The sequence below is a fragment of the Eulemur rufifrons genome, chromosome 17 (genome assembly GCF_041146395.1).
Source record: "Eulemur rufifrons isolate Redbay chromosome 17, OSU_ERuf_1, whole genome shotgun sequence".
Classification (NCBI taxonomy): domain Eukaryota; kingdom Metazoa; phylum Chordata; class Mammalia; order Primates; family Lemuridae; genus Eulemur; species Eulemur rufifrons.
In genome coordinates, this window is record NC_090999.1 from 76977987 (window position 1) to 77003302 (window position 25316).

A 25316-nucleotide genomic window follows, 5' to 3' on the forward strand; every position below is an offset into this window, starting at 1 on the left:
TTCACTGGTTTAAAAAAAATAGTTTAAAACAACTAATATAAATACTGGTTATATTTAAAGACTGTTTTTAAGTGTTTATGCTTGTTTAGTTTTTTTATCTGAACTTTTCTTCTATTTGTTAATGTAAACTCTTACTATTTTCTCTCCAGTTTAATAGAAAATGGTCAGTTTGAAATTGTGACAGGTGGCTGGGTTATGCCTGATGAAGCTACTGCCCATTATTTTGCCTTAATTGATCAACTAATTGAAGGACATCAGTGGCTGGAAAATAATCTAGGTATGTATTGGTATCTTTCCCCTTCATTTGAGCTATTCTGGGCAATTAATTTTGGAGAATGTGAACTGAGGCTCTATTTTATTTTTTCAAATAACTAATTTTCTCAGTACTGATTATTGTTGAATAATTTATCCTTTGTTAATTTATGATGTTTCTTAGATCATAAATTCAGTGACATAGATATACTACAGTCACTTAGGGTCATCTACTTTGTTTCATATATTATTTTCTCTATATTTTTATTAATTTTAGAATTTTTTTATTTGAGATTTTAATTTTTTATTAGTTACAACTCTTGATCATAAGAGGCAAAAACCTAATTTATTAGCTTTAAGTAAAAAAAAAGGGAAAAAATGTAGTCACGAGAATTCCATACAGATGTAGCTTCAGGTATGGCTGGATCCAGGGGACTCAAAACATGTTATCTGAGCACTGTCTCTTTGGGCTGTGCTTGCTGTTGCTTCAGTCTTCTTCTTGGCATGGTGAGTAAGATAGCCCTAGGCAGCTGCGACACTCATTTTCCCAGTCTAGCAACCAGGAGAAGGAGTTTTCCTTAATACTGTATCTGATTGGTCCAGCTAGGGTCAAGGACTTACGTGTGAGCCAGATATTATGTCCAGAGGTGTAGGAGCTGAAATCACTGAGGCCTAGTCATTTTGGTGGACATGGTCCTGTAGAAGAGGGAATTGTAGAGGGCAGGGTCAGCTGCACTTAAACTATGTGAATGGACACATGGAATGGGTTCAATGCAGTAGAAGAATTCTGTTGCCACAGAAGTAGGAAAAAGTATGCTAGACCGATAAAATCAGATGTCCACTACAACTTATAAAAACCTGGGACTAACTGAAATCTTTGTGATGTCTACTATTTGCATTTTGCAACATGATATGTAACTCTTCTCAAATATTAATATTTCATACCTCAATATAATTTTGTTGTTTTCTTTATGGTAAGTATACATGTTTTTTATTGAAGTTATTTTTAGATATTATTTAAAATATTTTTTCTATTAAGAATAAAATCTTCCATTCCCATGAATTTTTCCTTTTTATTTTGAAATAATTTGAAATTCAAAGAAAAGTTATAAGAATACTGCAAAGAACTGTCATAAACTCTTCACCCCGATTCACCAATTATTAACATTTTGACACATTTGCTTTATTTTTTTCTCTTTCTGTATTATTGTGATGGTGGTACAGATTATTATTATTGGAACCATTTGAGTGCAAGTTGCAGATATCATGTCTATGTAGAAAGGAGTTAACATAGCAGATCTGAGACTGTTACCCTTATAAAGTTCTTGCTTGCAAGCCTGGCACTTGGTTGGCATCTTGGGACTTGGATTTCCTAAATGATAGGAGTAGCTCACTGTTTTTAAAACTTTTGTGCAAACAGTATAGTTTATGCTAAATACTTGCTTTCCTTTTGGGAGTCTGGAATCTTAGTATGGTCTAGGCTGATGGTTCCTACATGACCAGCCCCCAGTAGAAACCTTGGGCACTGAGTCTGTAATGAGTTTTCTCTGGTCAACAACATTTCACATGTATTGTCACAATTTGGTGCTGGAGGAATTAAACGCATCCTGTGTGACTCCACAGGAGGAGCACTCTTAGAAGCTTGCTCCTCATTTCCTCTGGACTCACTCTGTGTGCCTTTTCCCTTTGCTGATTTTGCTTTTTATCCTTTCACTGTAATAAATCATAGCTGTGAGTGCGAAAATATGCTGAGACTTGTAAGTTTTCTTAACAAATCACCAAACCTGGATGTGGTCATAGGGACCTTCTATACAGTGCCTCTTTTCTTAAGCACTTAGCCATGTTCTAAGCCAAGAATGTTTACTTTATCAACCTCAATTGTGGATTTTTTTTTATGTTTAGCTTTTATTGAAGCATAATTTACATGCAGTGCAATACATAAATCTTAAACGTAGAGTTACATGAGTTTTGGCAAATGTATATACCCATTTTCACCACATTTTTTTTCACCCTGGGAAGATCTCTCATCCTCTCATCTTTCTCTGCTGCAGCCCCTGCTCTTTGATTTCTATCATTGTGGATGAGTTTTGCTTATTTAAGAACTCCTTAATATATGGACTCACATAAGATACATTCTTTTAGATTTCCTTTCTTTTGCTGAGTATAATTTTTTTACAGCTTTATTGAGATATATTCACATACTATAAAACTCACCCATTTGAAGTATACAGTTTGGTGGTTTTAGTCTATTCACAGAGTTGTGCAGTCATCACCATAGTCTCCTTTTAGAAATTTTTTAACATCTCTAAAAGAAACCTTAAACCCAGTAGAAGTAACATCTCTTTCTGGCTTCTTCCTTCCATGCCCCAGGCCCAGGCTACCACTCATCTACTTTTTGTACATATGGACTTATTCTGGACATTTCACATAAATGGACGCATACAATATGTGACTTTTTGTGACTAATTTCTCTTGGCATAATTTTTTTTAAGGCTCATCCATGTTGTAGTGTTATAGCATGTATTAGTGCTTTATTCCTTTTCATGGCTGAATAATATTCTCTTATATGGATATACCATATTTGTTTATCCAACCTTCAGTTGATGGCACTTAGGTTGTTTCTCCTTTTTGACTACTGTGAATAATGGTACTATACACATTTGTGTAAGAGTTTTTATGTGGACAAATGTTTTCATCCCTCATTCTACCTGCAAGTAGAATTTTGCTGGGTTACATGGTAACTTTGTTTTGGCATTTTGAAGAACTGTCAAATTATTTTCCAAAATAGCTGTACCATTTTACTTTTCCACCAGCAATGTATGAGATTTTTACTTTCTCTATATCTTCACCAATGTTTGTTATTGTCTGTCTTTTTTACTGTAGTCATCCTGTTGTGTGAGAAATGGTATCTTTTGATTTTCATGTTCCTAAAGACTACTAATGATGTTAAGAATCTTTTCATGTGTATATTGGTTACTTATATATCTTCTTTGGAGATATGTCTCTTCTAAATCTTTTCTTTATCTTTTTATTGTTGACTTGTAAGAGTTCTTTATATATTCTGGATAAAAGTCCCTTGTCAGATAATGATTTGTAATTTTTTTTTCCATTTTGTGGGCTGTCCTTCCCTTTCTTGAAGATGTCTTTTGATGCACAAAAATTTTAATTTTGATGAAATCCAGTTTATCTATTTTTCTTTTGTTGCTTGTGCTTTTGATGCCATAGTAAGAAACCATTGCCTAACCCAAGACCATGAAGATTTATTCCTTCACAGTTTATTTTTGGACCCTGAAGTTTATTCCATTGATTTAAATGTCTGTTTACCATGCTGTCTTGATTACTGTAGCTTTGTAGTAAGTTTTGAAATTGGGAAGTGTGAGTTCTCCATCTTTGTTCTTTTTTAAGGTTGTTTTGGCCGTTCAAGTTCTCTTGATTTTTTTTTTTTTTTTAATTTTAAATCAGTTTTCAACTTCTGCAAAAATACCATCCGGAATTTGGGTAGTGATTATGTTGAATCTGTAAGTCAATCTGGGGGAATATTTCCATTTTAACAATGTCAGATCTTTGGATACATTCACATGGGATGTCTTTCCATTCATGTAGATCTTCTTTAATTTCTTTCCACAGTGTTTTATAGCTTTTAATATAAAAGTCTTACACTTCTTAGTTAAATTTGTTCCTAGGTATTTTATTTGTTTTGCTGCCACTATAAATGGGATTGTATTCTTAATTTCATTTTAGGATTATTATTTCTAGTATATAGAAATACGTTTGATTTTTGTATAGTGGTCTTACATCCTATCACAGCATAAAGTTTTTGAGATTTGTCTTTGTTGTGTATGTTACTAATCCATTCCTTTTTATTACTGGGTAGTGTTCCATTGTTCAGTTTCCTGTTGGTGAATATTTGAGTTGCTTCCAGTTTTTGGCTATTATGAATCATACTGCAATAAACATTTGTGCACAGATCCTTTTGAAGGCATATGTTTTCATTCTCTTGGGTAAATACTGGGAGTAGAATTACTGGGCTGTAGGCTACATATATGTTAAGTTTATGTAAGCTTTGAAAGAGTTTTCCAAAGTGGTTGTGTTATTTTATACTCTCCAGTAATGAATTAGAATTCTGGTTGTTCCACATTCTTGCCAACATTTGGTATTGTCAGTCTTTTTTCGTGTAACCATTCTAGTGAGTATATTAGTGATATTTTATTGTTTTTATTTGTGTTTTTTTGATGATTAATGGTATTGAGTACTTTTTCTTTTTCTTATTGGCCAGTGGTACATCCTATGTTGAAGTTTCTAAATCTTTGCCCATTCTTTTCAATTGGGTTGTTGTCTTTTATTTTTGGGTTGCAATTCTTTGTATGTTCTGAATATGAGCTCTTTGTTACATATCTTTTATGAATGTTTTCTCTGTGGTGGTTCATTTGTTTTTAGTGGTATCTTTCTCATTTCTTTTAATCATTTTATACTAGTATATAAGAAAAATTTTGATGTGCTTCTGTGTATGTGTGATGTAAGTGTATAAATCTCCTAAGTAGCAAGTGTACTATTTTGTTTTATTATTATTAATATTTTATGTAATTTCTTACTGGTTATAGTAAGTATATACTATCATCTTCAAAAATGAAAATTATCATATCTGTTTAATTCCTAATATTCTTTAGACCATATATCTGTTTGATATTTTATTGCATAGATCAAATCTGCTATAGTAATGATCTTATTGTTCCGGATTTTTTAGTGGAAATTGTTTAGCTGTTCTATGCCAAGTATTATCTAGGATTTTATGGTAGGTGTTTTTTATAGTGTTTAGAAAGTTGTTTTTCTTTTTAGTATTTTTTCAAATAGCAATAAGTATTGAATATTACTGGATTTCTTTCAGAATCTATTAATATTACTTTTTTTTTATTTGCCCTATGAATGTGACAGCAGTTTGCTCAGTTAAAAAGTCATTGACTTGCTGGGATAAATCCCTTTTGGTTTTGCTGCTATTGAGTTCAATTCGTTCAGTGTTTTTGTTTAGGACTTTTATATCCATTTTCATAAGTAAGATTGGCTTTCTTTTTTAATGTACTATATTTACATGTATTCTTATTGGTTTATGTTACTTACTAAAATGAATTGGGTAGCATTACATCCTCCTTTGTATTCCATGACAGCTTATGGACATTTGAAAGAATTTACTGTAAAATTCTATGCCTATATAATCTTTTATTGGAGGTAAATTTTTTTGATAATGCTAAAAATTTCTCCACAGTCATTGATATAATTTAATTGACATATAAAATGTAAATTATATCATTTTATCAAAAACCCAGGCTTCTTATCAACATTTTAATGATTTAGAATATAAAACAAAAATTTTATATGATTCTTTGTTTTAAACAGTATTTTATTACACAAATGATGTACGCTTAATGTAGGCAAATAGGAAAAATAATACATGTTAGTAGAAAGTAAGGAAAAATCCTATACCTAATGTTTAGAGATTACTGTATTGTGATATATATAACATTCTGGATCTTTCCATATGTATATTTAAACACAGATTAATTTTATTCCACAAAAATGGGATTGTATTTAGAAAATTTTTTTTCATTAGTTGTATTAGAGGCATAGTAAAGTGTTTAAAACTATCTTCTTCTCTACAACTTTTATATCTATCTTTTCTCCAGTTTTCTCTATGGCCTTTTTATTTGACTATTAGTCTGCTTTATTTATTTTTTAAAGATCAACTCTCTTTTTTTTTTTAAGCCAATGTAAGTATTTGGTGTTTCTTCATACTGTCTTATCTTTATTTTCTTCCCCCTTCCCCCCTTCCGTCTGTGTTTTTCTCCTCAAGGCATTGGTAAGGAGTACATGTGCTCACATACAAACACTGTGGCTCATTTATTCTCCTTCTAGGAACCGAAGTGAGTGGGAGGGAGCCTTTCATGAGAGAGTACGCCCATCCATCTCGCTCATGCTGGGGACTCAGCACAGGCAAACTGCTGAAATGGAGTTGGCCCTCACTTTTGCAGAGGGTGGTGGCACTGTGGCAGGGTCAGCCTGAGAGAGCTTGTTACTGCTACCCCCAGCTGCCCTGGAGAGGAGCAGTGCTTGCCTTTGATGCGGCTCAGGGTGTACTCACGGCTCTTAGCAGCAGCCATAAGAGGTACCTTGCTGCTTCACGCTCTCTTGCATCCCAAACTGAACACACAGAATGACAGTTACAGCATCATAAAACTGTTCAGTTAGAGTCCCACAGATGTCAAAAAGTGAAATTTCAACAAATTATGTGTAAAGATCTAATTGACTTTTATTAGTGATTCATGAATAGGGCAGCATCACATCTAAGGAACAGAAAGGCTGAGCAGAGCAGAGGAGGTGGGCTTTGTAGGCAGAAAGCGGCTGAAAAAGAAGAAACAGGGAACAGAAACCAGATTAGTTGTTTTAAAGTTACTTTCCTTAAGGGGTTAAAACAGAGGAGATTTCCTTACATGCTGGCTCAAGTAGACTGGGCCCCTTTGACTGGTTGCTGTGAGTGTCCTGTGTTTTGGAAAATTGGAACATATTAAAGTTCAGTTTGACTATGTGGTACCCAGCACGAGAGACTGCAATCTGGTTTGGTCTGGTCTGTTGGGGCCAAGCGCAGGAGCTCAGTCCAATACCGTGGCCTCCCATAAATTTAATTTAACACAGGTTTCTACTAATGAGTGACTACGTGTTCCATAAAGGTGAGAAAACCAGGTTCAGGGGGATTTTTCCCTAGCTCAGCTACTTTCTATTTTTTTTAAAGATAATGAACACATCTAAGTATATGAAGTTTCTTCTTATTGTAGCTTTGGCTGCATCTTGTAAATTAGAGTAGTGATCTCAGTTTTGTTTTCTAAATTTAGAACTATTATTTTAGAGACTTCGTTTTTACATTTGGTGATGGGATGCTTTTTTAATTGTTTAATCTTTGACTATTAATTTCTGTTTTTGTAGACTTTATTATACTTAATCATAACTTTTTTGAGTTTTTAAGTTTGTCTTTTCACTAAAATATCCATGCTGCTAATATGTTTCCTTATTCCTCTAAAATAATAATAGTAAATGTACTTAGAATAATCAATTTTATTAATTATTTTCATACTACCCATCTTCTAATTTTTAAGCCTACTAGGTTTGCCAAGAATTGACTGGTGTCATTTATTCTTTTTAATGATCATTTTTCTTATATTTTTAAGTTTTTACTTTTATATATTTTGATAATCTTATTCTTACATGAAGGCACAAAATTTGATGGTTTTTCCTAGTTTTATTGACAAATGTTTTATTGGAAAATTTTGGATTTTTCCTATATTGTACTTTTCCCTAAATTACCCTCTTATTTCCCTATTAAAAAATATTATTTGCTTCATGCTAAGGAAAACCCCAGCAAGACACTGGGTTGCTTTCTAAGTCACTCTCTAGCTCTCACCTCCTTTCATATCAAAACTTTAAAAAATGTAGTTTATATCCTCTCTTTTCTACATTATTACCTCTCAGGGATTCTTTATTCCATTGCAGCTTGCTAGATTGGTACCCCTGTGTGTGGATCAAGAGATTTTGATGTGGAAAAGATTGCCAGTGTTGCTATAATTGTTAAATTGAATGGCACTAAACTCTCTGACATCACCATAGCATTTGATGTTGATTTTTATCTTGTTTGTAAGCTTATTCTGCCCTTATTTGGGACATCACTCCTTTTTTATTTGATAACTTAATTTTGATATAGTTTCAAATTTTTAAAAAGTTGCATGATAATACTTGGGAAGGACTCCCGTATATCCTGTACATAGGTTCATATGCATGTTTTTCTGAACCCTTTGAGAGTAAGCTGGAGGTAACTTGTCCCCTTATCTCTAGATACTTCATTGCATATTTCCTAAGAAGCAAGGACACTTTTATATATAATCAGAATACAGTTATCAAATTAGGAAGATTGATAGTGATACAATACAACAATATGGTTCACAGGATATATTTAAATTTTGTCAGTTGTCTCAATAACGTCTTTTGTAAAAGCTGTTTTTTTCTTTCCCAGCCCAGGATCCAATCCAGGGTCATATATTGCATTTAGTTGTCATGTCTCTTCCGTCTCCTTTAATTTGGAACAGTTCCTCAGCCATTCTTTGGCTTTCTTGACCCTTATATTTTTAAAGAGTACAGGCCAGTTTTGTAGAAAGTCTCTCAATTGAGTTTGTCTGTTTCCTCATGATTAGACTCAGGTTATTTATGTATCCCTCCTATCTGCCTATCTTGCTGCAGTGTTACTGCAGTGGTTTCCCTAGTCCTCAGTGCATGATATCGTGAGGCATATGGTGCTCCTCCGTCCCAATATAACTAATGCTAGGCTGGATAAATTGGTGAAGGTGTGTCTGCTAAGTTTCTTCGCTGTCCTGTTAATTTTCTTCTTTTCTAATTAATAATTTGTGGGATATATACTGAGACTAGGTAAATATCCTATTCCTCAGCAAACTTTCATGTTTTAGTTTTAGCATTCATTGATGACTTTCTAATTCCACCATTCCTTCTATAATTGTTAGTTGGCATTCTACTAAAGGAAGAGCTTTCCTTTTTGCCTCCTGTTTGTTTATTTATATCAGTATGGGCTCATGGATTGTTACATTCACTGGGTTATAATCTAGTACTGTCATTATTTATTTTGACATCCCAGTTGTCCCAGATTTTGCCTAGTGGAAGCTCCTTTCACTTGTCTCTTGAGGTATTTTACTATGTATGTCCCATGATTCTTTTACGATTTCTTTACTTTATGAACCAAGAATATGATCCAGGCTTATGTACTTTCCTGGCCTCAGCTTTGGAATAAGCCATTTTTTTCAGTTATTTTTAAAAAAGAATGTTTCTAGAGGCCAAGAGCTGGGAGCTAAGGTGAGCTCATTGGTACTGAGGTGTTATTGCATCTAATTCCTCCTAGTGCACTGGGTTGAGAAATGAGTGTGTGTGTGTGTGTGTGTGTGTGTATACACATACAGATATCTGTATCTATATTTTTATGCCTATTTGTTGAAAATTGTTAAGTTAGTACTGATATCTTCTATCCCAACTCAATATTATAGGATATATTCCAGTCTCACATTCCCATGTTTGTACTTACTTGTCTTACAGTGAAAATCCTGGCTCCTTTGTCCTCATTTGTTCATTTTTAGAATACATTAAAGCAAGTTTCAGAATTGTTAAATCTCATACCACCACAAAAAACAAAATTACTAGAGTCCAGTATTTCTTTACAAGTTTTTGGAGGTGAATTACATGTGTGAAATGCTCAATTATATGGTCGGTTCTTTGAGTTTTGACACATACTCTTTTTGCGTTTCGATTCCACGCTCTTGCTCCTACGTGGGTCCTGACTTTTCCTTTTCAGTCTCTTTTGCTGGCTTTCCATCTCTATGTTATTCTTCAGTATTGCTCTACAGAGTTCTCTCTGCTGACTTTTGTATTACTTTGTGTTGCACCTGTTTGAATAAAGTCTTTGCAACTAGGGTCAAGATCTCAAGATCAGGATTCACTCATTTTTTGTAACCCTAGGGTCTTTCATAGTCTTAGGTATGTGGAAAGGTGTTAAATAGATGTTTGAATGAAAAAAAAATGCGCACAGCAATGTTACTTATGTCGATTTATAGGTTGTAAGTAGAAGCATTATTTGAGAATACTGATTAACTAAAAGATCAGATTTGTATACTGCTAGATGAATAATCTTATTTTATTAATTCTGAACTGTATATATATTATTTTTATTTTTTTACATTTTATCCTTTGTGAAGTTGAGGTAGATCTGTAGTTGATGGCTCTTATCAGTGGTATGAGGCAGCTGTAAAAAATTGCACTGATTCCTTTCTAGGTAGAGAGAAAGTGCCAGCATTAAAATATTTTAGGATTTAAGGAAACATGGTACAGTTATTTTGGCCAGTTCTGACACTATATAATAAGATGATTTTGGGCTGTTTGTAAGGTATGAAATATAGACTAAAAAATCCATAATGTTGAGCTTGGGAAATATAAGTTGAAATGAGTTAGATTACTTTTGTCACATAATAGTGAGCTCCTGGTCTAACTCCACAGACAACAGGACTGTGAGATCCCTGAGGGCAGGGTCTTGGTTCTATTTGTTTCTCTGTCTCCAGTTAATGGCCATGGCTTTATAATAGCTGTAAGATGGCAGAGTGCTTATTTCAACTGCACTTGATTAATTTCAGTGAGCATTCTCCCGCCTTGATGGACAGGGCAGTGGCAAAATGCTCTCTGCATAGAGTCCTCCTAGGAGTATTTCACATAGGATAATGCTGGGCAGATCCTTTGTCTTATTACCCTGGGAAACCCTAGAACTCTGGTGGATCTCATGTGTTGTGACTTCTTTTTATTTCATTTATCAATTTTAAAAAATAACATTTATCTTATTTATCAACAGGAGTGAAACCTCGGTCCGGCTGGGCTATTGATCCTTTTGGACATTCACCAACAATGGCTTATCTTCTAAAACGTGCTGGATTTTCTCACATGCTTATCCAGAGAATTCATTATGCAATTAAAAAACACTTTGCATTGCAGAAATCATTGGAGTTTTTTTGGAGACAGAATTGGGGTATGTAGGGTTTGATGAAAGTTGAAGATCCCGCTTGACCTCCATGTTATTTCACAAGGGTTATGAACTCATGCCATTGTAGATTTCATTCAGTATCAGTCTTAAAAAAATCAGCTTGCATGAAGGTACTCTTAAAATTATTTTTCCAATGTATTTGTGTCAAGATTCTTTTAAGCAGTAATGCTGATATTTACCTAGAGAACATATTAAAAAATTTTTAATGACTAAAGGGAGTTAATAAATATAAGCAGTTAGTATTTTGCAAATAATGCTTTCACTTCTATTTTAGAAAGCATATTTTATCACAAAGTTGAACATATATTAGGACCCATATCCAGTCATTTAATCTTATATTCAACCAGTGTTCCTTCTTCTGTCTCTCTTGTCTCTGTATCTTGTAGGAATTGCCTTTTAAAACCTATTCCTGTCTTCCTAAAACAGCCCTCACTCGTATAACCTGTTTTAACACTGTGTTGCATGGGTACCTAGGCGTTCCAAGGACATGCTTCTGGGTACCTCTTTGTTAGGGGAGAGGATACAAGATTTAGGTCTTCTTCCTTTGTTCTTCCAGTTTCCTCTTTTACTCCCTTCTTCTCTCCTCGCCCAGCCTCTGCAGCTAAAGTAATGATCTCTGTGTGTCTTGTTATGGCAGCCAAGGAGAGACATGGCCATGATTTTGGATAAGCTGGTTGTAGCTTTTCCTTCTGCTCAGTTTATATCCTTCCAGGTCAGCAGATGCTGGTTCCTGGTGGGGCTTTTCTGTCTCTGCCATATCTAGATAAAAGAGGTAGATATAAACTGAGATGTGTATCTTCCTTCAGACTGGTTGTATTATATACTGCTGGGGTATATGTACTGGAAGTTAAAGGGGGCTGTTGATTTAAGGTAGAGCTTATATTATATATGTATAAAATAACAGCATTTTGAATCATGTTTGGGAAAACAAATTTTATAAATGCAGGTTTGTGTGTTGGCTCTTTATTTCAGATCTAGGATCTGGCACAGATATTTTATGCCACATGATGCCCTTCTACAGCTATGACATCCCTCACACTTGTGGACCCGATCCTAAAATATGCTGCCAGTTTGATTTTAAACGGCTTCCTGGAGGTAGATTGGGTTGTCCTTGGGGATTCCCCGCAGAAACAATACATACTGGAAATGTCCACAGCAGGTATGAATATACGTGTTTAATAAGATAACATCTTGAATAAAGTAGCTACTTAGCTACTAGTTGCTGAAGGGTTAAACAAATGGGCTTTAGTAGCCAACATTATCCTTGTTCGAGGCATTCATTCAAACCAGATCTAAAGCAGCTAAAAGACACCAGAGCCTTCACTGTACCTCTTATGTGTTACAGTTTAATGGAACCTGAACAATAGTAGATCAATATACAATGGATAACTTATAATGCATTATTATTACCATCTCCCTTACCCTCATTAAAAAGCCTTCTACTGTGTTTGATTGATTTCATATACTTTTGTTGATAATAAAACTTCTGGTCCCTATTGAACAAATTGGTGAGAAAAACAACCCAACTGCAAAAACACATTTATTGAAATGGAACACATAAAGAGTGTAATTATCTGTTCCCTTAATAACAATTTCAATAATGGTGCGTGCCGCCCAGCTCTGATAAACACACATCTTTGCATCGTTATGATGTTTTTGACTTACAGAAAATTTTAATTAGGAATATTTATACTTAAATACATTTAAATAAAAATCAAAGGAAGGAATCATTGCTTTAGAAGAAAACTGTGCTAATGATGGAAGCATCTTATTAAACCAAGTTACTTATAGTTTCAAATATTGGTGATTTTGAAGTTTAATTTCTTCACTTAAAAATTAGTGGTGTATGATGTATGAAAATAAAACATTGTGTTGTTATACAAAAACACTAAACTGTGCTAGGAAAATAATGTAGGCTTTTAAATAAATTAAGATTTTTATACTATCAAAACATCTTATTAAAAAAGTTACTTTTTTCTTTTTAAAAAATGTGTGTGAGGAAGAAGGTGAGAGTGGATCTTTATTTTTTTTCTTTAAATTTTTATTTTTAAATTTTTACTTTAGAGACAGAGTCTCTCTCTGTTGCCCAGGGTGGAGTACAGTGGTACAGTCATAGCTCACTGTAACCACAAACTCATGGGCTCAGGTGATCCTTGGAGTAGCTAGGACTACAGGTGTGTGCCACCACACCTGGATAATTTTTTTTTAATTTTTTGTAGAGACAAGATCTCCCTATTTTGCCTAGGCTGATCTTGAACTTCTGGCCTCAAGCCATCCTCCCACCCTGACCTCCCAAAGTGCTGGGATTATAGGTGTGAGCCACCATGTCTGGCTGAGATTGGATTTTTTTTTACCTTGAATGAGTCCTTGTAAGTATAAAGGAAATATTCCAGTGTGAGGCTCTCACTGTGACAGACATGATAGGGTGTTAGCATGGCAGTCTTGCCGTGGAGCCCTTCTATCAAAATCTGACTTTCATTGTTGTTTTGAAAAACTGTCCAAGGTTTCATTTTCTTGGTTCCCACGACAGTGAGAACCAATGAGGAACAGCTTGCTTTCTAGCTAGGGTTAGGCTAGGTCAGCATGAGAGAATAAGTCAGTATATTATGTAGCAGAAGGTGCAGTGAAAAGGAGAGGGCAAGGGTGGGAGGACCCTTGCCTGTCTACTCAGGGAAAAAGCTATTTATATTTACAGGTATTTACACTACTCCTCTCAGCCCAGGTGGTCAGGGATGGGAAACATCTTTAAGGTTAGCCAGATGTTTCAGTTGTGGAATCTCAGTGCATCCATAGATATTGTGAGCCCCTCTTTCACTCTTTTGGGTGCTGCTGAGACTACCTGTTTGAGGCACATTATTGGGGGAAAAAGGCATTTTTCTGTAATCCTTTTGCTATCTCATCTAGCCTTTCAGTGATTGCCCCTCAGGATCATACCTTGTGTTCAGTGAGTTGCAGTGATTTTGAAAGTGGTTTCCAGGCACCTGGGGGCACATACACACAGGTGAATGAATATGTGTAATCCTTACATAGGTTTTTTTTAAAAAAACTTCTTACAGGTCTTGAAATCTTAACTCTACTGGTTACTTCACATCTAAATATCACTGTTGTTTTGACCTGGTGATGAATGGAGATAAAACATAGGCATTCCAGCTCAATGGCACCTTTCAGCTTTCTAATACCCTAAAGAAAATGAGATTTAACTATAATATACAGGTGGCATCTTTTGATATGTCCAGTTCAGCAAGTTCCTCTACTTTGCAAATAAAGAAATATCATCCTTCAACAAGTTCATTTTTGGTTGAGTACTATATATTTTAAGTTGGCTTTTTCCATTGAATGTCAGATGATTTGATATTTTAGGGATTTTTTTTTTCTTGCTTATAGTTAAGTTGACATTTCTTACTTGGTAGAATAAATCAAGAGCAAATTGTATGTGCATGTCTTCAAATGAGATGTTGGTCAATTGATTAGTCATGAGTTCACTAAATATATGGTGAACTACAGGTGGTATAAGCTGGTTACTTGGCCTTCCCAGTGTTGATACTTTATGAACTGGAGCATGGAGGTTAGCATAGATGCCAAATGTAAAAGGCACGTCATTAAAGTTTGTGATTTCCTTTCTGTGTATGTGCTTTATATGTATAAGCACAAGATATGGTATTAGGTCTAGTAGTTACCCCTTTTTCCCCAGGCTTCCTAGGGAATCTTGTTGGATGCTCAATCATAGTATATTTTGTGTCTGTGGTTTATATATTTGATTTTTTTTTTACTCATTTTTGGGGTCTTATTTCTATTTATATATGGTTAATCTCATTGTTCATGTGTTTTTCTGTTAAAAGTTATAACCTAAATGTACTTTTGATAAATGTGAAATGTTAGTATATCACTAGTAAGGATTAAGTGACGCGCTGAATGCTGACCTCAGAAAATTAAACATTATATGTTATATAAGAACACTGGTTATGTTTTACTTACCATGTTATTATATTATTGATAAAATTTAAATTTGCAAAGCAATTTGAGAAACAATGTAGAAAGACCATATAAGATTCTAATTTTAGTTAAATTTTTTTTGTAAAATGCCTCTTTCCATCATTGATGTTTTTTGAGTTACTTTTGTACGTTTTTATATTGTGAATTAGAATTTACTTTTGGATAATTCCTGAAGTGAAAATTCATTGAATTTCTTGAATTTGAATACTAAATTAAAAAAATACTTGTCATTTATTCACCAATTTCTTAAGCTTTGGCTTTATAAACACTGTGAACTACTCTATGTTCATCTGTTTGTTTAATTTCATTTTCACAAGCCCTCCATCTTAGTTTGTTTTTCCAGACTTCCTTAAATGACTTCCCAATTCAGCATTTTCCAAAGGGTGTTCTGCAGAATACTAGAATATGAAATATAAAAGCTGTTCCATCACATCAGCACGTTGTATTTAGCTGGTATTTTGAATCATGGGTTAGGGCCCAGGGAAGTAGAAACCAAAATAGCTGATTCAACTCCTAAGCCTTATCTAGTGATTCATTACTGAAAAGGACACTGTGACAAATACAGATTATTGATGGCAAGTGTTAAATGAGTTGATATTTTTCCTTGAGAAGAGGAAATACAGTTCTATACAGTGTTACAGATTAAGATTTATTCATTCTTTTTGGTTTTGTTCAAAATACACTTTTTTCTATGTTTAATCAGGCAATTTTAGATTAGAGAAATGAATATTATGGCAGAGCAAACTTTTATATAGGTGATAAGCCCTTACTGTCTTCTTGGACTAAATTGTTTTGAAACATGGGCTATCTGGGATCCAATCTCTGTGGCTAGGCTTCAGGAAGACATTGGTGTCCAAGTAATTATATGCCAAAGTTGGAATGTGACCATATTTCTCTAAGGATAATCCATTGGAAACTGTAAGTTTTTCCCTCTGATAAGAATTTATGAATATTTTAAATGGTTAATGAAAATTAGTCTGGTAGTTAAAAAATGTGCTTTTAAATCATACTAACCTAAAATATAGATAAAATATACAATAATTTCATTGAAGATAATACACTTTTGAATTTAGTTATTTCTTTTTTAATGAGTTGCCCTGCTGGCCTTTTCTTAATCGAAGTCATATTTTCCCTTTTTCTTTTGTAGGGCTTGGATGCTTTTAGATCAGTACCGAAAGAAGTCAAAGCTTTTTCGTAGTAAAGTTCTCCTGGCCCCACTAGGAGATGATTTCCGCTACTGTGAATATACAGAATGGGATTTGCAGTTCAAGAATTACCAGCGGCTTTTTGATTATATGAATTCTCAACCTCAGTTCAACGTAATGGTAATGAGAAAACATTGATTTGTGATACTATATTTGAGAGGAACCTTCATTATTAAATGAAGCTATAACACAAATTCTTAGTTTGTCTTTCCTCCCAGTATTTCCTAGAATATATAATTCCTATGTAAAAGTATCATTCGTTAAGAAGAAAATTATTGCATACTGTAGTTCTGTTTCTAAAGGTGTTCCTTTCCTACCACTCCTTGAGGATTAGAGAGGAATTACTTTTATGTGATTGAACATAAAGACCTACTAAATTGTGATATTTATTTTTCAGGGATGTTCTGTTTTTCAACAAGCATTGAAAGTTTGTTGTTTTTCTCTGGCAGTTGCATCCTTGTGATTTAGTAGTGTGACTGGCAGATGTGATGAACATGTCATGAATTTTGCAAACAAATATCTTATGTCCAGAGAATACAGTAGCATTTTTTTTTTAAGTGAGAAGACTTATAACATTAATCATGTCCCTTTGGTTCTTACTCTTTTTTTTTTTTTAAAACGTAGACTGAAGTTTTGAGAACTGCAAAAATAGTCCCTTTCTCCCCATATCCGTGGCTCAGCTACAGCACTGATCAACTCGAGACCACTCTTGCTTCAACTGTGCCCTGCCGCCGTCTCACCCCTCCCTCCGGATTACATTGGTGCAAATCTCAGATGTCATGTAGTTTCATCTGTAACTGTTATCTCTAAAGGATAAGGATTCTGTTTAAAAATACACTCAGAATACCATTATCACATCTAAAACATTAACAATAATTTGAGAATATCATATCTGGATAGATTCAGATTTTCCTGATCTCATTTTTTTTAAACAAATGCTTTGTTTGGGTCAAGATTCAAACAAGAGTCATATATTGCATTTGGTCAATCACTCTTTTTACTTAATTACAAAATTGATTTTTTTATTGATACACAATTATATATATTTATGGGGTGACTGTGATATCTTGATTCTTGCAGACAATGTGTAATGATCAAATCAGGGTATTTAGGATATCCATCACCCTGAGCATTTATCATTTTTTTGTCTGGAGACCATAAGTCTTTTTCTTTTCTTTTTTTTTTCCTTTTTTTTAATTTCCCCAGTTCCAGAATGCAGAGATAATAAGTCTTTTTTTTAAAGTCTTTTGAAAACGCATGTTAGAAACCCTATATGAGAAAATTAATTATTCAACATGTTTATTATTTCACACATTAGCCTGTAAGACATTAGAAGATTTGTGAAAATATTAATACTATAGAAATTACATGATATTTCTGTGTAGGAAATTAGAAAGCTGATGACAGACCACAGTTTATGTAGTAAGAATTCAAGTTTAAGGCCGGGCTCGGTGGCTCACGCCTATAATCCTAGCACTCTGGGAGGCCGAGGCTCAGGGTCAGGAGTTCGAGACCAGCCTGAGCAAGAGCGAGACCCCGTCTCTACTAAAAATAGAAAGAAATTATCTGGCCAACTAAAATATATATATATATATATATATACACACACACACACACACACACACACATATATATATAGAAAAAATTAGCCGGGCATGGTGGCACATGTCTGTAGTCCCAGCTACTCGGGAGGCTGAGGCAGTACGATTGCTTAAGCCCAGGAGTTTGAGGTTGCTGTGAGCTAGGCTGATGCCACGGCACTCACTCTAGCCCGGCCAACAGAGCGAGACTCTGTCTCAAAAAAAAAAAAAAGAATTCAAGTTTATTAAATAAACTTAAATAATATTAAATAGATATTAATAAATATCAAGTTTATTCAAGTTATTTATAATAGAATTTTTACCAGCTTAAGAACTCTGAGCATAGGACTATGTGTAAATTATCTCTATATTTTCTTCAAAGATGACGCTTATGCATGGATATTTTATTAGATCAGAAGGTATGCATGGGGGTGTCTTACCTCTAAGTATATCTTACTGGGGAATGGTTTTGGAGTCCATAGAAGCGCCTGGTCTCCTGCCTGACTCTGAAAAATTAGATCCTGATTTTAGTATTTTACCTATTTCCTCCTTTGTTTGCCCACTAAAACAATATTTTTATAGTAATTTTGAAAATTGAAGTATCACATATAGGAGAAGTCCACAGACTGTACGTGTACAGAGAATTTTTCATGTTTAAAAGCCTCCACGTAATCACTATTCAGATCAAGGTGTAGCACATTGATAGCACCTGGGAAAAGCCTTCCGATCCTTCTCCTAGTCGTCACCAACTCCTGCTTTGCCTTCTGTTACCACGATTAGTGTTGCCTGGTCTTGAATTTTATGTGAAGGGAATCCTAAGTGTGTACTTTTCTGTATCTGGCTCTTTTTTGTTCCTCATTATCTTTGCGAGACTCATTCACGTTGTTGCATGCAGCAGTGTTCATTCCCTTTTAGCTCTGTTTAGCATCTTTAGTATCCATTTGACAAATATACTACAGTTTATCCATTCCATTGTTGTTGGATATTTGGGGTTGTTACCAGTTTCTATCTATTACAATAAAGCTGCTTTGAATATTTTTTACCTATTTTGGTCACATGTATGTGAGTTTATGTGAGCATATAATGGGATGGAATTTTTTGGTCATTGGGTATGCACATGTTCAATGTTAGTGTACATTACTAAACAATATTCCAAAATAGATGGATCAGTTGTTGTAGGACAGTTTTAGTTGTTCCACACCCTTACTTACTTTGTATTGTCAGGATTTTTTTTTTTCCCTCATTTTTGTCCTTTTGATGGAATGATTTTATTTTGTATGTCTCTGGTGGTTGATGAGGTTTAGCCTCTTTTCCTAAGTTTCTTGCCATTTGGGTATCCTCTTTTGTGAAGTGCATAGTTAAGTCTTTGGATGATTTTTTTTAAGTAAATTTCATCTGTTTTCTTTCTTACTGTTTATAGCTCTTTTATATATTTTGGATTGAGTCTTTATTCAGATAAAATTTATGCAGTTATTGTCTCCTATGTAGCCTGTTTTCACTTTCTCATGCTGCCTTTTGATGAACAGAAATTCTTAATGTTAATTAACTCTAATATAACAATATTTTTCTTTATGGTTAGTGCTTGCTATGTTCTGTTTAAGAAATTTTTGTTTACCCTGTGGTCATGAAAACACATTTTTTGTTTAGCTGTCTTCTAGAAGCTGTATTGTCTCATCTTCAACATTTAGATCTGTAATCTGTCTGGAACCGATTGCTGTGAATCCTGTGAGGGTAGGGGACAAGAAACATTTTGGCTCATAAAGATACCCAGCACCATTGATTGAAAAGACCATGGTTTCTCCTACTGCACTGCAGTGTCATCTTTGTCATTAACCATGAGTGAGACTACATTTGTTTGAATCTGTGTCTAGACTCTCTATTCAAATTTTTTGGTCTATGTGACTAATCTCACATTATCTCAATTACTACTGCTTTGCAATAGGTTTTAATATCCAATAGTGTAAGTCTTCCAATTTGATTCTCCTTCTCAAGATTGCGTTGGGTATTGTTAGTCCTTTGTAGTTCTACATAGGTTTAGGTCACCTTTTTAATTTCTACCAAAAAAAAAAAATTGGCAGGGGGGGAGGATTTTGATTGGTATTGCATTGAATCTGTGGTTCAATTTGAATACAATTAACTTCTTTATAAATATTGGGCCATCTAACCCATGAACATGGTATATTTTTTGTACAATAATTCAGTTGTGACTTCTGCATTTTAGCCTGGTATCTAGTAACCTTGTTAAATTTATTTATTAATTTTACTTATTTGTGGATTCTTTCTGGATTTTTAATGTATGAATAATGGCATATTTTGTCTTCCATTCCAAAGCTTTATACCGTTCAGTCTGTTTTCTTGCCTTGTGCAATGGCTGTATCCTCCAGTATAATGTTGAATAGAAGTTGTAAAAGTGGACATACTTTTCTAAAGAAGAAAACATTCAGTGTTTCATTATCAATCGTGATATTTGCTATAGGATTTTGTAAATTCTGTTTATCAGATTAGGGAATTTTCCTTATATTCCTCATTTGCAGAATGTTTTTTCATGATTAGATGCTGAATTTTATCAATTGCTTCTTCTAGGGCATTGCTCTCTTTGAAGCCTTTTTGTCTTGTACAGGGATTGGACCAGTACACCAAGATAAAAATTTGGCAGAGTGGAGGGCTCACCTTGATACATTTCCTTTCCCTCTAGAATTTTTGTCCCTTGAGTACTGGCTGCTTTGGTTGCTCTTTGGTATCCTCAGATTTTTTTCTCTGCATAGTTTATCTAGTTCTGTGATCTCCAACCCCTGGGCCACAGACCAGTACCAGTCCGTGGCCTGTTAGGAACCAGGCTGCACAACAGGAGGTGAGTGGCGGGCAAGCCAGCGAAGAAGCTTCATCTGTGTGTACAGCTGCTCGAACCCTGTGTAAACAGGAACGCGAACCCTATGTAAACCGTGCATGTTTACATAGGAATCTAGGTTGCGCACTCCTCATAGGAATCTAACCTGATCTGAGGTGGAGCTGAGACAGTGATGCTAGCGCAGGGGAGCAACTGCAAATACAAATTATCATTAGCAGAGAGGTTTGACTGCACAGAGACCATAATAAATCAGTTGCTTGCAGACTCATATCAAAACCCTATCAGTGAGTAGCAAGTGACAATTAAGCTGCATCTGGTGACAGTCTTTACAGTGGCAAATGAGCATCTTACTTCAATTATAAAGCTGCATCTGGTGGCAGGCTTTAAATCAGAATCCGATGCTTATTTTAGTCCACGTGTGACCCACCCATTATTTTATTTACCACTTCTGTCCGTGCCTCTTTCCCTCACTGCTCAATTGTCTCAGTCATCATGGTTTAAGTAAGCCCCACAAGCTGACCCTAGCAAAAATGAGTAAAAAACAAACATCACTGGGGAGGTTCTTTGAAAAGGGGGAAAGACCCAATGATGAGACAGCAGAAGACTCTAAGACTGCCAACAAAATGAAAGCTGCATTTAAAAGAAAATACCAAGAGTCCTACTTAAATTACGGGTTCATAGCAACAGGTGTCTCACATTTTCCAAGCCTGCTTTGTATAATATGTACCCATCGGCTATCCATGGAAGCCATGAAACCATCAAAACTGCTTTGCCACATGGAGACCAAGCACCCTGCATTAAAAGATAAACCTTTGGAATTTTTCAAAAGAAAAAAATGTGAACACGAAGAACAGAAGCAATTATTGAAGGCCATCACTTCATCAAATGTGTCTGCACTGAGAGCATCATTCTTAGTGGCTAACCTCATTGCTAAAGCTAAGAAGCCCTTAACTATTGGTGAAGAGTTGATCCTGCCTGCTGCTAAGGACATTTGCCATGAACTTTTAGGAGAGGCTGCAGTGCAAAAGGTGGCACATGTTCCTCTTTCAGCTAGCACCTAACTAGATGAATTGATGAAATAGCAGAGGATATTGAGGCACAGTTGTTACAGAGGATTAATGAGTTACCTTGGTAGCAATCCAGGTTTAAGAGTCTGCCGATGTTGACAACAAGGCAACAGTGCTTGTTTTTGTGCAATAGATTTTTCAGGAGGATGTGCATGAGGATATGTTATGTGCACTTTTGTTGCCAACGAACACTACAGCTGCAGAAATATTCAAGTCTTTGAATGATTACATCCCAGGAAAACTGAATTGGTCATTTTTTGTTGATATATGCACGGGTGGAGCAGCTGCCATGACTAAATGGCTTTCTGGTTTCACTACATGGGTCAAGGAGGTCACTTCTGAATGTGAGTCTTTGCACTGTGTCATCCATGGAGAAATGCTCACTAACCAAGAAAGTCACCTGAACTAAACAGCGTTTTGCAGGATGTGACTGAATGATCAACCTCTTTAAAGTACGTGCCCTTAACTCATGTCTGTTCATGCAGCTCTGTGAGGAGATGGATACAGAGCACACTTGTCCTCTCGTATCTCGTATACCCAGAAATGAGATGGCTTTCTAAAGGTAGATCACTGGCCAGAGTTTTGGCGTTCCGAGAGCTGCTCCAGAGATTTCTTTTAGAAAAACAGTCACCACTGGCAGCACATTTCGGTGACATAGAATGAGTCGCAAGACTTGCTTACTTGTGTGACGTATTCAACATGCTCAACAAACTCAACCTGTCACTTCAGGGGGGAACAACAACTGTGTTCAAGTTGGCAGATAAAGTGGCTGCATTCAAAGCCAGACTGGAATTATGGAGGCAATGAGTGAACATTGGGATTTTTGACATGTTTCAAACATTAGCAGAGGTTTTGAAAGAGACTGAGCCAGGGCCTTCTTTCTCCCAGATGGTGCATGACCACCTATCTCAGCTTTCAAAAGAGTCTGGGCATTACTTTCCAACCACAGAAGACCCCCGAGTGGGAAGGAATGGATCTGTGTCCTATCTGTGAATAAGTCAGGTGGATCAACTTTGTCTGTGCTAGAAGAGGACCAACTGCTTGAGATCTCAAATGACAGTGGCTTTAAAAGTATGTTTGAGACAACTCCAAATCTCCATACATTCTGGATTAAAGTCATGGCAGAATATCCTGAGATTGCCACAGAAGCACTGAAAACATCTATTTCCAACATCCTATCTTTGTGAAGCAGGATTTTCTGCAGTGACAGCAATCAAGATTACGGAGTAGACTGGACATAAGCAACACGCTTTGGGTGTCACTGTCTCCCGTCACCCCCAGATGGGACTGTCTAGTTGCAGAAAAACAAGCTCAGGGCTCCCACTGATTCTGCATTATGGTGAGCTGTATAATTATTTCATTATATATATTACAGAGTAATAATAATAAAAATAAAGTGCACAATGAATGTAATACGTTTGAATCATTCTGAAACCATCCCCCGCTGGTCTGCAGAAAAATTATCTTCCATGAAACCTGTCCCTGGTGCCAAAAAGGTTGGGGACTGCTGATCTAGTTAATCTCGTTACTTGTTTTCTATGGGACATTTAATGTTTTTTTGTCTTAATTGGAGGCATAAATTTATTTTATTTTAATGAAAGGGCGAATAAAAGTAAAAACTTGAATTTAGATAGCTGAAAATTAACACTGGACTAGCCAAGACAGTTTGCCATTTGTTGTCACTCACTTAACAATTTATGCAATTTGTCTGTGTTGTCCTTCTACAGGTTTCTTATGTTTAAGATTGAATTTGTTGCCTTTTAATATAAAAAACATTTAAATATTTTTATTTATTTCAAGTGTCCCAAATATTTACTTTATATGAGCTAACAGACTTTCTAGAAAAATTTACTTTAAAAACTTAATTTTGAAACTATTCTAACACAGGTAGAGGATTATTTTTTAATCCTTATAGATTGAATTAAGTTTGTGAGAAAGCCTACTAGGCCACTTAGGTAAACTTTGGGAAATTGCCAAGAAGGAAGTATTTTCATCCTGGCTCATACACCAAAAATTAATTGATATTTTAAAAGGGTATACTTTGTTGTTAATATTAACTCTGTAGCATGCCACAGATTCTTAAATTTTGATTTCAAAGAAATTTTTGTTATCTAAAGTTCCTTATAATATAGGTGAGGAAAGTGAGACTCAGAAATATTTAGATCTTTGAATATTTTGTCACTGTTATGTATATTTCCCCAAGCTCATCTGTACCTGTTGGATATAAAGTTAATGCCATATTTCCTTCTATTCATGACCCTCATTTCTTGTATGGCCACACATACATGTACACATACACATTCCGCTTTCTAGTAACGTTACTGAGTATAAAAATGCTTACGATGTTAGCTAAAATGTATTAAGTGCTTATTATTTGCCATTAACTGTTTAAAGTGCTTTTTTTCACTTAAGTAGTTTAATCCTCTGAACATTTTCTGGCAAACACTATGATAATTCCCATTTTAGATGAGGAAACTGAGGCACAAATAGATTAATTTGCACAAGATCGTATTTATTTGCTAAAGCCAAGATAAAAGTAGATAGTATAGTTGAAAATAGCTTATCTTTAATATAAATGTAAGGATTTAAACATTTATTACAGCACAATTAGATTACAATAACTTATATTTGTCCTATTAATATCATTGCTGTCAATATTTCCAGTTGAAATTTTGCCTCTGCAACTGAAAAATAATAGCTAAAGCTTCTACCATTGCCAGTCATGGTTTTAACAAATTGACTGCCACACTAGGAAAAAAACAGTTTTCCCTGGGGCCATTGTCTTTTGTTAAAACAAAACCATCCTTTCTAATTTGTTGTTTTATGTGTGTTAGTTATATGCAACACAATCCACCTTTTAAAAATTAAATTGTCAATATTAATTGTAACCATAAGAACATCAACAAGTAAGATTTTCATGAACCAGCTGCAGGGTTTTGCTTCATGAGGCCCCGGGCTCAAAACTAGCCTGAGTTAAATACAACTCACATGGCAGTCAATGTGTTAAGTTTTTTACTTAGAACACTATTTGTTGTAACACAGGGATGGACAGAGACATTATGTTATATGCCTAAAACCACATATCAGATAAGTGGTAGAGATGAGATTCATACCGATGCCATTGCTACATTGAATCAAAATGACTTAAAATATCTTTTTGTATGTGTATATGGTAGGAAGCAGCATCTTTCTGTTGAAAGGAGCACATTTCCTGTTGGATAATCTATTTTTAACAAGACTGCCTTTTAATATCTGTTTATAAGATCTGGTGTGATATTTCTTTTTTCCTCTGATTTGTAGAATAGTTTGTACTCATAAAAATGGATTTTGGTACTGCTGGTTTAAATCATTAGTCAGAAAGACCTGTGCATGTGAGCAGTCAGGCCTGCCATTCTTGTTACCCTTTGTGTGTTTTACTTCTAGTTGGTGTTACCTGCTGGTGGAGAAAGCTTGATTTTCTTCAATGACTTGCTGTTATTAAAGTCTCTCCCTTCTCCCTTACAACAACTCAACTGGGGCAGGGGAATGACAGGCAGGGGCGGGCATGACATATGAAATTCTTTATGGCGAACAAAACGGTTCTTCCAGACTTCTAGTATATTTTATTCAAAATATGTGTCTTTTATATTTGCCACTGCCCTCGTCCTTCCTTCATCTGGATTACTCCACGCCCAGATTCCTGCACACTTTGAAATTCTAGAGATATGTAAGTTTTCATATCCACACATATGCAGATCCAGATAG

At 35.0% G+C, this 25316-nt stretch overlaps 1 protein-coding gene across 1 annotated transcript in view; it reads left to right on the top strand.

The window, feature by feature from the left end:
- MAN2A1 (mannosidase alpha class 2A member 1) overlaps nucleotides 1-25316 on the top strand; it is a 167736-nt gene that overhangs the window by 53586 nt on the left and 88834 nt on the right. The window contains exons 5-8 of the mRNA XM_069492771.1: nucleotides 150-277; nucleotides 10691-10864; nucleotides 11852-12038; nucleotides 16020-16197. Coding sequence (XP_069348872.1) covers nucleotides 150-277; nucleotides 10691-10864; nucleotides 11852-12038; nucleotides 16020-16197 — 667 coding nt within the window. The remainder of the gene's footprint in view (nucleotides 1-149; nucleotides 278-10690; nucleotides 10865-11851; nucleotides 12039-16019; nucleotides 16198-25316) is intronic.